Source organism: Lates calcarifer, linkage group LG12, assembly GCF_001640805.2.
Source record: "Lates calcarifer isolate ASB-BC8 linkage group LG12, TLL_Latcal_v3, whole genome shotgun sequence".
NCBI classification, from domain to species: Eukaryota; Metazoa; Chordata; class Actinopteri; family Centropomidae; genus Lates; species Lates calcarifer.
In genome coordinates this window covers 20531895-20546166 of record NC_066844.1, presented here as the reverse complement: position 1 = coordinate 20546166, position 14272 = coordinate 20531895, and the positions used below count along the sequence as shown (strand labels likewise).

General features: G+C 39.8%; 2 protein-coding genes across 3 annotated transcripts in view; one reads left to right on the top strand and one right to left on the bottom strand.

Annotated features, from left to right (window-relative positions):
* The window catches only part of LOC108886436 (advillin), a 118475-nt gene that overhangs the window by 18712 nt on the left and 85491 nt on the right, over nt 1–14272 (top strand). The window lies entirely within an intron of this gene.
* Nucleotides 4438–11085, bottom strand: LOC108886435 (melanocyte protein PMEL-like). Its single transcript, XM_051074444.1, is given in 13 exon segments — nt 4438–4680; nt 4682–4796; nt 5710–5800; nt 5896–6101; nt 6596–6698; nt 6822–6995; nt 7090–8049; nt 8171–8455; nt 8568–8729; nt 8867–9001; nt 9437–9583; nt 9687–9782; nt 10933–11085. Coding segments are annotated over 13 exon segments (2571 nt in total). The 5' UTR covers nt 10991–11085; the 3' UTR covers nt 4438–4641.

Genomic DNA, 14272 nt, shown 5'->3' with positions numbered 1-14272 from the left:
GCTCCATCCAGGGACAAACAAGACTCTGCTTTAAAACTGTCAACAGTGAATTACTGAACTTCTCTTTGAGGGAAGGCCAGTTTATTTATTTTGTACCTTTCCACAACAACACAATTCAGAGAACTTTGCATAAGACATAAAAAGACATTAAGGCAGATATATAACAAAACTAAGCAATAGAGGGTAGAAATAAGCTAAAATTGAATGAAAAGATTTGCAGTGAGTGTGAAGTGTAACTGCATGGCTGAAAAACAGAGAAGCATTAAGCTTTACAGCCAGATGACATGATAAGAATAAAGCAGAGTCCTAGTGCTATTCCATGCTCCTCAACATTTTCTGTATATTGTTGGGAGATTTTTACATATACAAGTATGAACAATGGCTTAAATTCTTGGGTAATAATGTAACATTAATGTAAGTTATATTCTGTGAGGCTGCACCCTCAAATCTCTCTGCAGACTGTTAGAATTATGTTTAGGTTAGGGTTAGGGAAAGGGCTGGGGTTAAGCATTTAGTTGGGATGGTTAAGGCTGGGATTAGGGAATGCATTGTGTCAGTGAGGATTCTCACAGTGAGGATTCTCACTCTCAGGTTTTGTGTGTATATGTGTGTATGAGTATGTAAGGTCTATAGTCATTTTAATTGGAGTCTGGAGACAGGCTACCAACCCAGCATAAGTTGACGTAATTCTAAGCATGCTCTGTGTCGACTGGGTGTGGCACCGTCTTCCCTTTGTGTCCCCAGTGATGCTTGGTACCTTTAATCCTGTCTATTTATGCTCTCTTATAGCTAATGCGACACACAACCAAATGTAACATGTTGTGTCATATTTTCTCTCTGTCAGCTACATGCACATTGTTACACATCTTTCAGCAGCTTTCATTCCAACCTGTGCTCAACACAGCGCTAATGAAGTTTTTTTTGGGTTTCCTCTTTTTAATGGAGCATCTGTTACACACTGTAGTAAAAACATAGCAAACTCTTTTTCAGTTTGCCATTCATAAACATTCACTTGGCTTTGTTCCTTCTAGGATTGCAATGGCTGTTGCTGCTGAGATCTGGCTTTCTGTGTAATAAATGGCTCATGTTAGTCTTTGCTCTATAATCTAATCAACCTGCTTTATGGTCAGTAACTCTCTGCTCTCCCTCCCTCACCCTCTTGTCTCACCCTCTGTCTCACTCTCTCTGCTCAGAGCACATCTCCCTTTCTATTATTTTTCCAGCTCCTGCTCCAACATGCTCATATGGCCTTTCACAGTTTAATATCAGCATTAAATGATGCCTGCATATCTGCTCTCTAATTAACAGTATTTATGTCAGGCACACAGGCATATGCAAAAACATACAACTCAATGACTTTTGACTGGACTATATCAGTAATACTAACCCACAGCCAGATGTCACCATTAGCAATTGATCCTTCAGGTTCTTGGAGAATCCCCACAGGGGCCATAACTCAATCATGTGTTTTTGACAGCGTCAGGCTAGAATATCTGCTCCCATTTCCACACATTGAACTCATAGTATGTGTGTCATGTTTCAAAACTAAATAGGCATTTAGATATATCTGCTATATGGGAAAATAGGCTATAAACATGTTGTGTTGGAATTTAATTAAAATAGGAAAACTAAATTAAACACTTAAACTTAATTTCCTATGTGGAGATCAAGTGTTGGGTGTGGTCTCTGGAAGCAGAGCTGCAAACCACATTATTACAAAAGAGTAAATGTATCATGTGTTCACTTTATCTTGCTGTATTAGAACATTTTTATGTTATTTCACCAATGCATCTTTTTGAAATCAAACTTTTCTCTGAATGACATATGAATACTCTGAATACAATGAATACTCTGGTAGGCAAGATGTAGTATTGTTCAAACGTGAATAATGCTGCACATTTTTGTTCTCTGCTAAAGGTATTCATGGTGTTGTGCTCAACTGTAACCTCAAAGTTATGGAATGAACAGTGAAAAAAAAAAGGCTTTTTTTCTCACTCTCTACACAACTAGCAAATTGCTGAGTGTGAATGATAGACTGTCTGTTTCAGAGGGTTACAAAAATCATTGGATAAAACCTGTCATGTTAGGGGGATGGGGTTTTTGGATGCGGCTACACTTCTTTTAATGACACTTTTAGTGGTGCACTTTTTTTTGGTACAACCGCAGGGTGGTGCCAAATTTGAATGTGTTCAAATTCTACACCTAGAGGTTTAATTCAAGTTACAGTATCATGTGATACATATGACAGATGTTATTAACAATGTTAAAAAAAAAAAAAAAAAAAATTATAGATAGATATAGATTATAGGTTTAGGCAAGAGGTGACCGGAAATTATTCTCTGTATGCTGATTGTGGGCTGCAGTGAGACTTATCACTACATCCTTGAGGACTCTGCATTGTGGAGGACAAATGAAGGAAACTGCATCACTTTTAGATCTGTTACTAGGGAGTGGTTGGCAATAAGGTGTCTCATGACTCATCTCTACTTTCTTGCCCCAGAGTAGGATCAAAAAATTAAGAAAAGGTAATCTGCTAAATAATGCTGCTCTGCTTTTATACTGGGACAAATGGTGAGGATGCTGTGACCTATAAAAAGCTGCAGGGCTGGTAGGATCCGGAAGGGCTGTCAGGGCCAAGATAGAGATCATCTGTGAAAAATGATGACCTCCCAGCAGAGCTGTTGGGTTCTGTCTTGGTTACAGAGCACGCATGAAGTGATCAGCAATGGCTTTGTAGCACTCGGTACATGTGGCCGAGAGACATGTTAACAGTGGAGGGTGATTTACTGCTGTGTTTGGTAATTACTGTAATGGAGCACTGCAGTTTGGAGGGATATTCATTTGGAATACTTAAGTATGTAAGTAAATGGAGAGAGACAGAGAAAGGACATAGTGGGGTGGATAATATGCATGGATAAAACCATTACAAATTGCCTTGTGAAATCTCGTAGTATTGTTGAGAAAGGTGCACAGTTTGTACCTGTCTCATCTCATATTTTGCTGCACAGAGAACTAGATGGCTCTTTTTTCCCCACAAGGTCATAAATACTGTACATGAAGTTTTAGAATCAATAAAAACTGATATTACTGCAACAGCCTTCACAAAAAATAGCTTTTACTTTGGACTTTGCTGACCATTTTATCAAGAGACATCTTTCCTTTAGTTTCCCATCAGTCCACATCTTTGTTCCTGTTGTGGTCATAACCTCTTCTATTAACGATTTTGCTGCAGTGATGTCAGCCTTCTTTTCCTGCATTGCAGTGTGTCATACAATGTGCATGTTAGCAGCTCTTTGTCAGCTCAGTGCATGAAAGTAGCCTGCAACACAGTAGTAAATCATTTTCACTGAGCAGAGAGGGGCACGTGATGGTAATTTTTTTTTTTTTTTTTTTTTGGCACACTCAGCTGTAGTGTTCCTCTGACCACACCCCAACCTGACCACATCTCTGTTGCATCTAAATGCCTGCTGAGGGCTGTGCTGATCCAGATGTTCAAGATATGGTTGCACATAAAGTTGTAGTTGCTCTTTTTCTGTTTTTTAGAATATTGTACTGTATATTATGTTTAGGACACAATCTCTGAATGCTACGTGTTGGTATTTTGTCTAAAATCACTCAAAATCTCAAATCTAAAGGCCACTTGCTGAAAAGCTGATAATTCTGATCATTTTTGTCCCTTGTATTACTATACAGCATCTAGCTAAACAGGAAGAACATTTCAAAAGAATTAAAGAGTTAAAATTCTGAGAAATTTTTAAATGGGGTTAGAAAACACACATAAAAAGAAAAATAACTAACTGGTCTCAAACTTTGAGCACGTTAGCTCTCTTTCTCTGTCGCTCTCCCTTTCTCTCGTGTTTCCTCTTACTTACCAGAGACTTTTCCATATCTTTTTCTTTTTTGTGCAGTTTTGGTTCCATGTTCACTCCTCTTTTTCTGCCACCGTCTCTCAGACCTGAAGGCTACCAACCTCAGTTTAGCTAACATTATTTCTGTGGTCCTCTCTTTCTTCCTACCATTAATTGGACATCCAGATTCATACAAATAGCATCAGCTCCAGTTCTTTTAGCTGAGTGTCATTGTTTCTGTCTTTACCAAAGCTTTCATACTGGCACACCGATTAAGAACTACAAACACCTGTATCATGGGTGTCCAGTTATTCCAGTTACTAGAAATTAATGCAGTATACATGATGGTGATGAAGTTCCATTTTATTCATTTCAGGGTAGCAAACATGATAATGTTCTGTGGCATATGAGTTAAATTACATTGTAAAGAAATTGAACTGAAATGTGTTAACATTGATTTTCAAATTGGGTTTAGCATAAGTAGGCCACAAATGAGAGAATAGGTTATGGCTTCTATAAACTATCAGTGCCAACTAATAAAAAATAATGTAGGTCAAAATAAATATAATTTTCCTTGAAAAATGTTTCAACATTTTTATTACACCTCTTTTATTACACATGTGACTCCTTTCTGTTCCTACAAATCTTGTCGTACATGGGGCTGGATCACTTAACTCGGTTCTTGTTTAATACATTGACTGGGAGTTACAATATTACTACAGAGTGTTATATGTATAAAGCCGGTGTATTAGCAAATGTTGTGGATGTTGGGTGCCTGAGCTGATGAAGATATTCACACAATCCTCCCCTGAAGAAGTGGACGACTTTCTCCCGGTGGACTGTCGGCTCAGCAAGTTCCACAACAACAAAGGCACTGATGTCACTCCCGAGCTGCCTCCATTACTGACACCGTGGTCTTCTCTCAGTGGCTGGTACTGCTTGAACCGCCTGACACATGGAACAGGTGAGACAGGTGAGGTGAAATGCATTAGTATATGTGGGTATGTTTCCTTTACTGATCCTCTGACTTTTCTTCTAGCACCACCGTGAAGTTGATATTTGTGGTTGTGATGGAAACGTGTTGACAGCTTTTGGATGGATGCGATGCAATCTCATACAGATGTTTTTGTTCCCTTCAAGATGAAATGTAATGACTTTGATGATCCCATAAACACGTCAAAATTTGTCTTTGTTCAATACTTTGCTTTGTGACCAAATACCTAACATTAGTAAATGTTACCATGGTAACACACTAAGATGACGAACCTAGTGAATATGAACTGCTAAACATCATCATAACATAGTCATGTTGAATGCATTAGCATACTGATGTTAGCTTACAGCGCTGTTGGGCAGACAGAGCCTCTAACATGGCTGTAGACTCTTAGTCATGTTTGTATTGTTGCTGATCAGGAAGCTGTCAGATTGGGTGTTCCTCAGAGATCAGTCTCTGGACCTTTACACTTCATAATATTGTATATACATGACATGCTGCTGATGATTTACTTCTACTCGTCAGTTCAAATTATGTTTTGATGTTGTGCATGTTGGCGTACTGACACATAAATGGAATTGAGTCAGTATTAACGTCATTACCTGTGCGTTTTCCTGCTATGACAACATGAACCATGCAAACATTCCACGTGAAAATTGTCTATGAGACCCATGTTAAAATGGGATCACATTATGAAAGAGAAAATATTGATGCACCAGTAAAGGAAACTTGGGACTGACACCAGGATAATGAGAGCATAATTACAGTACCTTTGTTTGCAACTTATTTTTCATTGTTGAGTTTTGTTTTAGTTTTTTAAATAATTTTGGCCACAAATTCAGTGAGGTTCATAAACTGGGCACTCACCTGTACATCAGGCCAATACAACAGACGACACAGGCGAGAACCATGACACCCAGGACTGTAGCAGCAGTTCCAGCTGGGGAACCACCTGAGGCTGTAATTGAAGAACATTATATGAATGGGATAGGTTAACCTATAGATTAGGTTATTTTAGTGGCTATTAATTAATTTTTCTTCATTTTTACTCACCTACTGTTACACTGACTCTAGCACTCGCCACAGCAAGACTGACATCATTAGTCAGAGAGACATTGATGCAAAATACTCCAGAGTCATTGAAGAACTGACGAAGGATCATCTGACAGTCTGGAGAGGGTGAGGCTGCATTACAGACGGTTTCTACGGGTGTGATACAGTCAGCATCTGAGATGACTGTGCAGACCTCACTTGGTAGACTGAGGGAAGGATAGTTGAGAATGAGAGATGAAGTGGCAAAAAGACCAATAATGAGTGCATATTATAAACTTAACTCAGCTTTTTTGTGACTATGAAAATTATATGACACAGTTTCCATGCAGCCTGAACAGGAGATTGAGCATTGCATTAATTACAAAGAACATCAAGACAGGACCAAATCAATACACCTCTAATGGTAAGCTGAGCAGTAAGTGAACCTCTTGACCCTCCCTGTGTGCTCTAGATATTGAATTGGAGCCACTTTATTTCCATTTCCAGGCTTGACTTTTAATCCTTACATTTGTCGAACAGCTGCAGTACAACATTTTGGATATTCTGTCTTACTGTCATTAGTGATGGGATTTAAGTTTGAATGAGGAGAAAATGTCTGAGTTGTGTAATTCTAAAGTGAGATAAATTAACAATCGACAAACAACAACTGTACTACCTTTAAACTAGCTAATGTAATTACTCACTGAACATTACTACCCACCTTCCCTGACAGGAAATGGTGACATCCACAGCATTTTGATCCAACTCAGTCGCCATTGACACAACGTTGGACACCTGAACAATCTCTACACTTTCAATACCCTCTGCAGGGATGGAAGATGGAGAAAGAGAGATTTAAACACTGTTAAACTATACTGTTTCTATTAAAACTCAGTATTATCAGTTAGTAACCAAACTGCCATAAAACCAAAACGAAAACTACTTACGGACGACATCTAAAGAGGTGGCGAGGGAGCCGTAACGGTAGACCATGCAGTCAGCTGTCAGCTCTGGTGCTTGTCTTTTAGCCACAACGAGGGCAACTTGTGCTGGATCTGTTTCCACTTCAACTTGAACTTCACCTTCAGCTGGAGCAGCCTCCTCCTCACCTGCTGGTTGTTCTAGAAAACAAGAGAAAGTTTATCATAATACTCTGTTACAGGAGGAGTCTTTTTATTTAGTGTGTACTTATTTTGGTTTACAGTAAATGCTCACCTGCAGCAGCTGCAGTAGCTGCAACTTCATTCTCAGTTTCCAGTACTTCAGCCTCAGTATCAGCTGCAGCTTCAACCAGTGCTGCCTCCTCTACAGCTGTGGCCTCAGTGGCAGCGGGAGCAACAACGTTTTCAGCAGGGGCCTCTGTTTCAGCTTGGACAACCTCAGCAGCAGCATCTGCAGCAGCAGCATCTGCAGCAGCAACTGCAGCAGCATCATCAGCAGCATCATCAGCAGCATCTGCAGCAGCAGCATCTGCAGCAGCGGCTGCATCAACAGTGGCAGCGTCAGCGGCAGCAGCATCTGCAGCAGCATCAATGGCAGCATCTGCTGCAGCAGCATCAGCTTCAGCAGGATCAGCAGCAGCAGCCTCAGCGGCTACATCAATAGTGGCAGCATCAGCAGCAGCATCAGCAGCAGCATCTGCAGCAGCATCTGCATCAGTGGCAGCAGCAGCATCTGCAGCGGCAGCATCACCATCAACTTCTTGCTCTACAGCTTCCTCTCCCTCTGCAACAGGGGCAACTGAAGCAGCAGCAGCATCAATCACAGGCACATCTTCTGCAGCTGCATCTGCCACCACTGCGGTTTCATCTGCAGCAGCAGCTATATCAGCATCTACTGCCTCTTCAGCTGCAGGCACCACTTCTCCTGCTGCAGCATCTGTCTCCTCTGCAGCAGCATCTCCTTCAGCAGCGGCGTTGGCAGGATCTTGTTCTTCTGGAACAACAGCTGCATCAACTCCTGCAGGTGCTACTGAGGCAACCTCTACCACATCTGTGCCTGTATTGACGACTGCTTCTCCATCCTCTGCATTTGTGGCTGCGTCATCTGGCTGCACAGAAGCAGGAACATCCAAAGCAATGGCATCTCCTCCCTCAGCTGGTACTGCTGGGACAGCTGCAGAGGTGGAGGGCATCACAACTACTGCTGGAGCAGCAGAGGCATCAATAGGAACCACTGGAAGAGAAGTTAAAAATCAAATCAAAACTGAATAAAACTGAATTCAGACATCATGTAGGACTGCATTTTTATTAAATATAAAAAAACAAACAAAGAAATGATGAGTGTAAAATCTCACCTGCAGTGGGGTTTCCACAGCCATTGGGGATGCTTGCCATCAGGACTACCTGAGGTTTGAAGGTCCCGACAGCAAGGTATGTGTGTGTGACAGTGCGCTCTCTGGAGATCAGAGTCCCAGTGCTGTCACCAAAATCCCAGCTGAAGCTGATGTCAGCGCTGTTAAGATACTGGCTGGGATCATGCAGGTTGACACTAAAAGCAATGGCTCGGTTCTGGATGAAGTTCTGGTCATCCTGGTTTACATCGTTGACTTGGGCAAGTGATATGGTGAATGGAACCTGGTCTGATGACAGAGCAAAAAATGCAAAGCCATTATGATGGGGATTGTTAAAGAAATACAATTAACTGTAAAATAACTTTACTTAAGTTGGGTCAGAAATTATGAGGTGGGTTACCTGTGATGGTGAAGACTGAGGAGGCATAGCCAAGTGGGATGAACCTGTTTCTGCCGCGACAGTGATAGATGACAACCTCCATGCTGTAGGAACCCAGGGGGACATTATCTGTACCAATGGTGAGGGAGGAGGATGGTCCATCTGCCACCTGCCAGTAACGCCCTTGAATACAGCAACAATGGGTTGATTTACAGTAGACTGGTAAACAGTGCACAATTCTGTTAATTCACGCATGTTGGAGACACTCCAGATGTCATTTTCATCTTACAGTACATGAGCAACACTTTCAATATCCTTACCCCATGTCTTCCACACAAACACATAGCGAGGTTTCTTGTTCTGGCTCCTGGTGAACGGTGTGCCGTCTGGGAAAAGCCCCATCTGCTCAGTGCCCTGGTCAGGATACACAGCCTGACCCTCCTGATACTCTTGTCCTGAAAAAGATGACAGTCATAGATCATACATCAATATATTAAAAAACATGTGAACAGAACACTAAGATGAGGTGAAATAAAATAACATATTATCTTTTGTTCTATCATAATGAAACTAAAAAAGTTTCAAAATCACATTGGTTTATTCATTAAAATATATTGGCAGGGGTTTAACATTGATTAAAATGTCTGTAAATTACTATTCACAAACAAATGTCAATCCAGGAGAAACATTGTACTCCTAACTGCTGCAAAAAGACAAAATGTTACCTAATGGAGATCATTTTGTTGTTGAAATTATCACTTATCCATTCATAACTTCCTGTTACTGCTGGTGATTTTGAATATTAATGAAAATAATGACATCACAATAGGTTGTATAATAAGCTATGGTCCCTCCCTTCCTCAGTGTCACGGCTGCAAAAGTTCTCTTACCGTCGACGGTGCAGTTACGCGCCCAGACCACCTGCCCGTCAGGGAGCACTGTCTGATTTGGCGGGAAATTTAGATTAATATTGAAGGTTGCTCTTGCTCCAGTCAGAGTAGGGGCATCATTTTTAAGGTCAAAGGTTACTTCACCACCTGGAAAGAAGATTACATACAATTTAAAACCTTTAGACAAACTGACATAAAGAAATCAGAACGTTTCTTTTCTGTCTGAAAAAACAGAAAAGTGGAAGCTTACCAGACCAACAGTTTCTGAACCTCGGGTCTCCATCCCTCCACACAGGATACATCCGCGAGTTCCATGAGCGGTACTGTGTGAACTGACTTCTAGGCTCTGTGAGGAGTATAACAAACTATTCAGGAAAACAGCTACATTATGCAACACATCGTATCATCAGCAACCCATACATGAAGTAATTGAGAGTTTTCATTTAAGCAAAAAAAATGAGAAGCTGTTTTATCTTCAAATCCAATGCCTTAGCCGCAAAAATATACATTTACTTTTGTTTGTCAGTGTAGTTAATAGTTAATGTTTGAAGAGAGCAGCTCCATGTTTTTGGTATTGAGGGGGGTTGAGGTGTGTCAGGGTTCTTTGGTGGTGGGAGTCACACGACCTGCAATCTCCCTCAATCCCTTTCATGTGACTATCAGCTGAGCAGCAACATCAGTAATCCCAGTGAGAGGAATGAGAGATCCCAGGGTCTGGCTCACTCTTTTTTTTTCTCAGTGTGTGTGTGTGTGTGTGTGTGTGTGTGTGTGTGATAGTGAGACTTAGGGATCTTTTTTTATGTTATCATTTAAAATACCCTTGGTAAAACATGTCTAATGATTTTCGGATAAGAAAAGAAAGAGAGTTTTCTCAATTATAGCACATACCTTGGAAAATTGGCATAAGAAATAGTTTAATCGCATAAAATTGCCACGTAAAAGTTTGTACATCTTCAGGCTGTTTAACAGAGTGTGGAGTGTGCTAGTGTGAAACAAGCGTTGAATCCATTCGTTGCTCAATTTGTTGTCCAAACAAAGAAATACTAACTCAGAGATCCAGACATGAGCTTGTCATTAATGGAAAGCACAAATGTGTTGATTTACATTAGACATGGTAATTACATTTCCCTGGTGTTGGTACAAAGTTTTTAACATTTCACACAGCAAAAAAACTTTAATTTTTCAGCTTTCAAACTTTGTTTCTCTCAAACAAAACAACCTCTGGGTTCAGACAATTCCACTTTCCTCCACTGAAGTTTCTTTTGTTTTAGATATTTTGTAGTAGTGTCAAACAAGATATAAAAACACAGTTTAGTGTAGTTGAACTGTGAAAAAAAAGTTCTACAAAATCTTTCAGGCAGGTTTATTTCTCATGGGAAAAAATACACTGAAAAGTTGTTTTACTTTTTTTCAGAACTTAGAGTCTACCAGGAGAATTGACATAAAATCATACGCCTGATTAAATATTGGTTTTCAATAAGGTCAGATGTACTCACTTATTGCACTGGCAGATGTAAAAGCCAAAACCAGCAGCACCAGTGCCAGAGTCCTCATCCTGTGTCTGTTAAGTCTGTGTCCTCTCTCTGAGCCCTGATCCTCACCCGGCAAGTCCTGAACCCCAACGCAACTCCCAGAGAGACTTAAGAAATATCCCCTCACTCTCTTTAAGAGGGCCTCGGACCTGAATTACCATAAAATTTCTTCTCACCTCTGACATCATTGTGAGTCTGTAAACTGGCACCACCCCCTTCAAGTGATGTTTGGTTAACTATTGTAATGAATTACCAGAATAGTTGTTTTCACTCATAGCTGTTGACTGGTTAATTTTATATTCTCACCAGGGCTAACAATGTTTTTATCTTATATGTGTCACGGTGTGTTTTCCACAGCCTTATTCTGATTCTGATGCTACATGTCATACAGTAAGTACAATATCTCCAATAAAGTGCCTCAGGAAATTGTACATTAATCTAATACAGACAAAAATGGATAAAGTGCATGTAAATAATTCAAGTGAACACAAAATAACAGACGTCCCTCAAGTAGGACAATATTTTCTAAGTGCATTATTGGAAAATCAATGGATGCTTCCTGCACAGTATGAATGTTAATGTTGTACATGGTGCCTGCTTTAGGATGGAGAGCAGTGAGAACTGTGAGCAAAGCCAGAGTCATGCCTGTGTTTGACGTATGACCTTACAGCTATGTGTGCGTGGCCGTCACAAGATGAGTGTGTGGATGCGAGATCAATGGCATCCTTTTATTTCCTCAGCCATTCCTCCGTATTCTGCCATCCACCTCGGGCTGTGGCAGCTCTAAGAATCTGCGCTCACAGCAACGCAGATGCACCCGTGCTCGGTTTATGAGACACATCCTCTTTAATGATCCAAAGTTTCATTCAGATGGGGACGAGAAAACATTTAGAGGAAAAGAGCTAATTGATTCTGGAAAGGACTAAAAACTAAAACCAGTTTTCACCAAGAAAATATCCTGTTATTGGATATAAACACGCATCAATTTTAACAACAATTTTTTTTTTCTCTGACTGTGTTCTGTGTTTTGTGATAAAACATCTCACATGTAGCATCTTCAAGTAACATAAAGCAAATCATGTCAATAAATCCTGAAACAGGATATCATTGATACATCACAATTAATTATGTATGTTACCCTGATGGCCTGACTCTAATCACTATGTTCTGTTGAAAAGCAACATTTAAGTTTGTCATGTAGAGACCAGTAGGCAATCCACTGATTAGTTATTGTATAATAAAGAAGAGTAATGTTGTAGAGTTGTATGGTATTTGTCTAAAGCATTGTACATGGTTATACTATGTTATAGCATGAGAGATATTATAATATGAAAGCATAAATGAGGCGGGAATGAACATCAGGGCATTCACTCTAATATTCATAATACATTAACATATTATGTTAATGTATTAATAATGATTCTGGCTACAAATGCCATATTTTTATTCATTCATTCATATAAAGTTATAAAAGGTGTGTGAGTAATGATTTATATTTTTACCTATGAATTTGTTATTTACTTTTTCCCTTTTTGTTCGCTGTTTTTGAAAAATGTGTATAAACTAAAACAGAGGGGAGACGATTAAGTACTTGGCTTACTGCTTCACTCTAAAGACAGAGTCATTATGAACTCTGTTATCACAGTGCTTGGTCCTTTTCTCTCTGATGTTGTCTCATGCCTGTGAGACTGTTCGGGCTGCACTACATGTGACCCCTCATGTGCTAACAGCAGAGTTCATGGGGAAATAAATCCATCCCACAGAGCACCTGACTTAACATACCACAAATAGTCAACAGTTAGCTTCATTCCTCTTTAGTCTCTACTGTATAGTATCTTAACAGTATTGTTCCAGCAGTTTAGTGAATATCTGGGATGAAGATTAAATTTAGGAGCTATACTTCTGACAAATATTTTACCACTGTTTTACAACTGTACACATTCCAGGAATATTTTTGGGCACATTTTACAATGTATTGCACAGCTTTTCAAAAATAATTTTTAAAAGTAGGAAATAATCACATTAATTGCTTTAAAACACAGTTAAATTTGTGTGCTTTACAAGTTATATAAACACCTGACCTAACCTCCCTGTTGTCACTCTCAAGCTTTTTCTTTTCTAGCACTAACTCACAGAAAATGAGGATTGTGTTTTGTGATTGACCAAAAGTCAGATCAATAAAACCATCTGGTTTGTAAAAAGCCAGTTGAATTCAGACCAGACAGTCAAATCAGTTCATGAACACAGCAAGTATAGCAGTCAGTCAATGTATTCACAAGGCTTAAACAAAATTTCCTCGTATTTGCCAGTGATCCTTATTCCCTCTGTTTGTTGGTCATTTGATTTGCATGTTACCGCAAACACAGCACTCTCACTAAAGTGGGACAGTAGGAAACTTTCAGTTGTGACTTTCACCAGGATAAATGTCTGGTGTAAATCTTCTAAAAGAATGCTTGTTTCCTGATTAACAATGTCCTTATAGATTATTTCAAATCTGTGAGTAAACAACTCTTTCGGATGCGTACTAGTGGCAAGAAAAAAGTACTAAACAGTGATAGGCATTATGTTCAGACACAATCTCTGTAAATTGGAAAAAAAAAAAAAAACACAAAACCTGTTCAAAGATACCAACACATACAGTGTCGTCTAGCCATGGCAGCATTTTAGCTCAGACTACATGCAAAATAATTTCTTTATGGTGGACAAAGACATCACTTTACATATAAGTCTGGCGGGTGGAGACATGTCAAGCCTCTGGGCTTTGATCATGTGCAGTATTGTGATGAGAAATCCAGCTAAATGAAATGTGACCAAGGCTCAACCCTGTGCAGCCCCACTGTTGGTATGAATGCTTCCGTGTCTAGACAGATCAACAGAGGCTGTTTCAGGGGACACCTAATGCCTAATGACAAAGCCTAGTCCATATTTTATATCAATAAGTGGACCATCCCTAAGTGGTTCCACACACACACACACACACACACACACACACACACACACACACACACACACACAGACACACAAAGATGTTTTCACATACTGGTTCATTACACCTCTGCACAGGTGGAAGCTGATTATGCTTAAACATCTCTGATGTTACAAAAATACATACACATAAAACAGGAACTTAAAACAATCACAAATGTATAGACCAACTCTTTCCATCCAAAAAAGTGCAACACAACTGACAGGGGAATCAGTGAGATGTCATTAAGTGAATGATTGCGCAACAACACTTTCAAACACTAGAGGGAGCAACTGTCCTTTTCCCTCATTATCTTCATTGCACGGTGAAATGATGGAG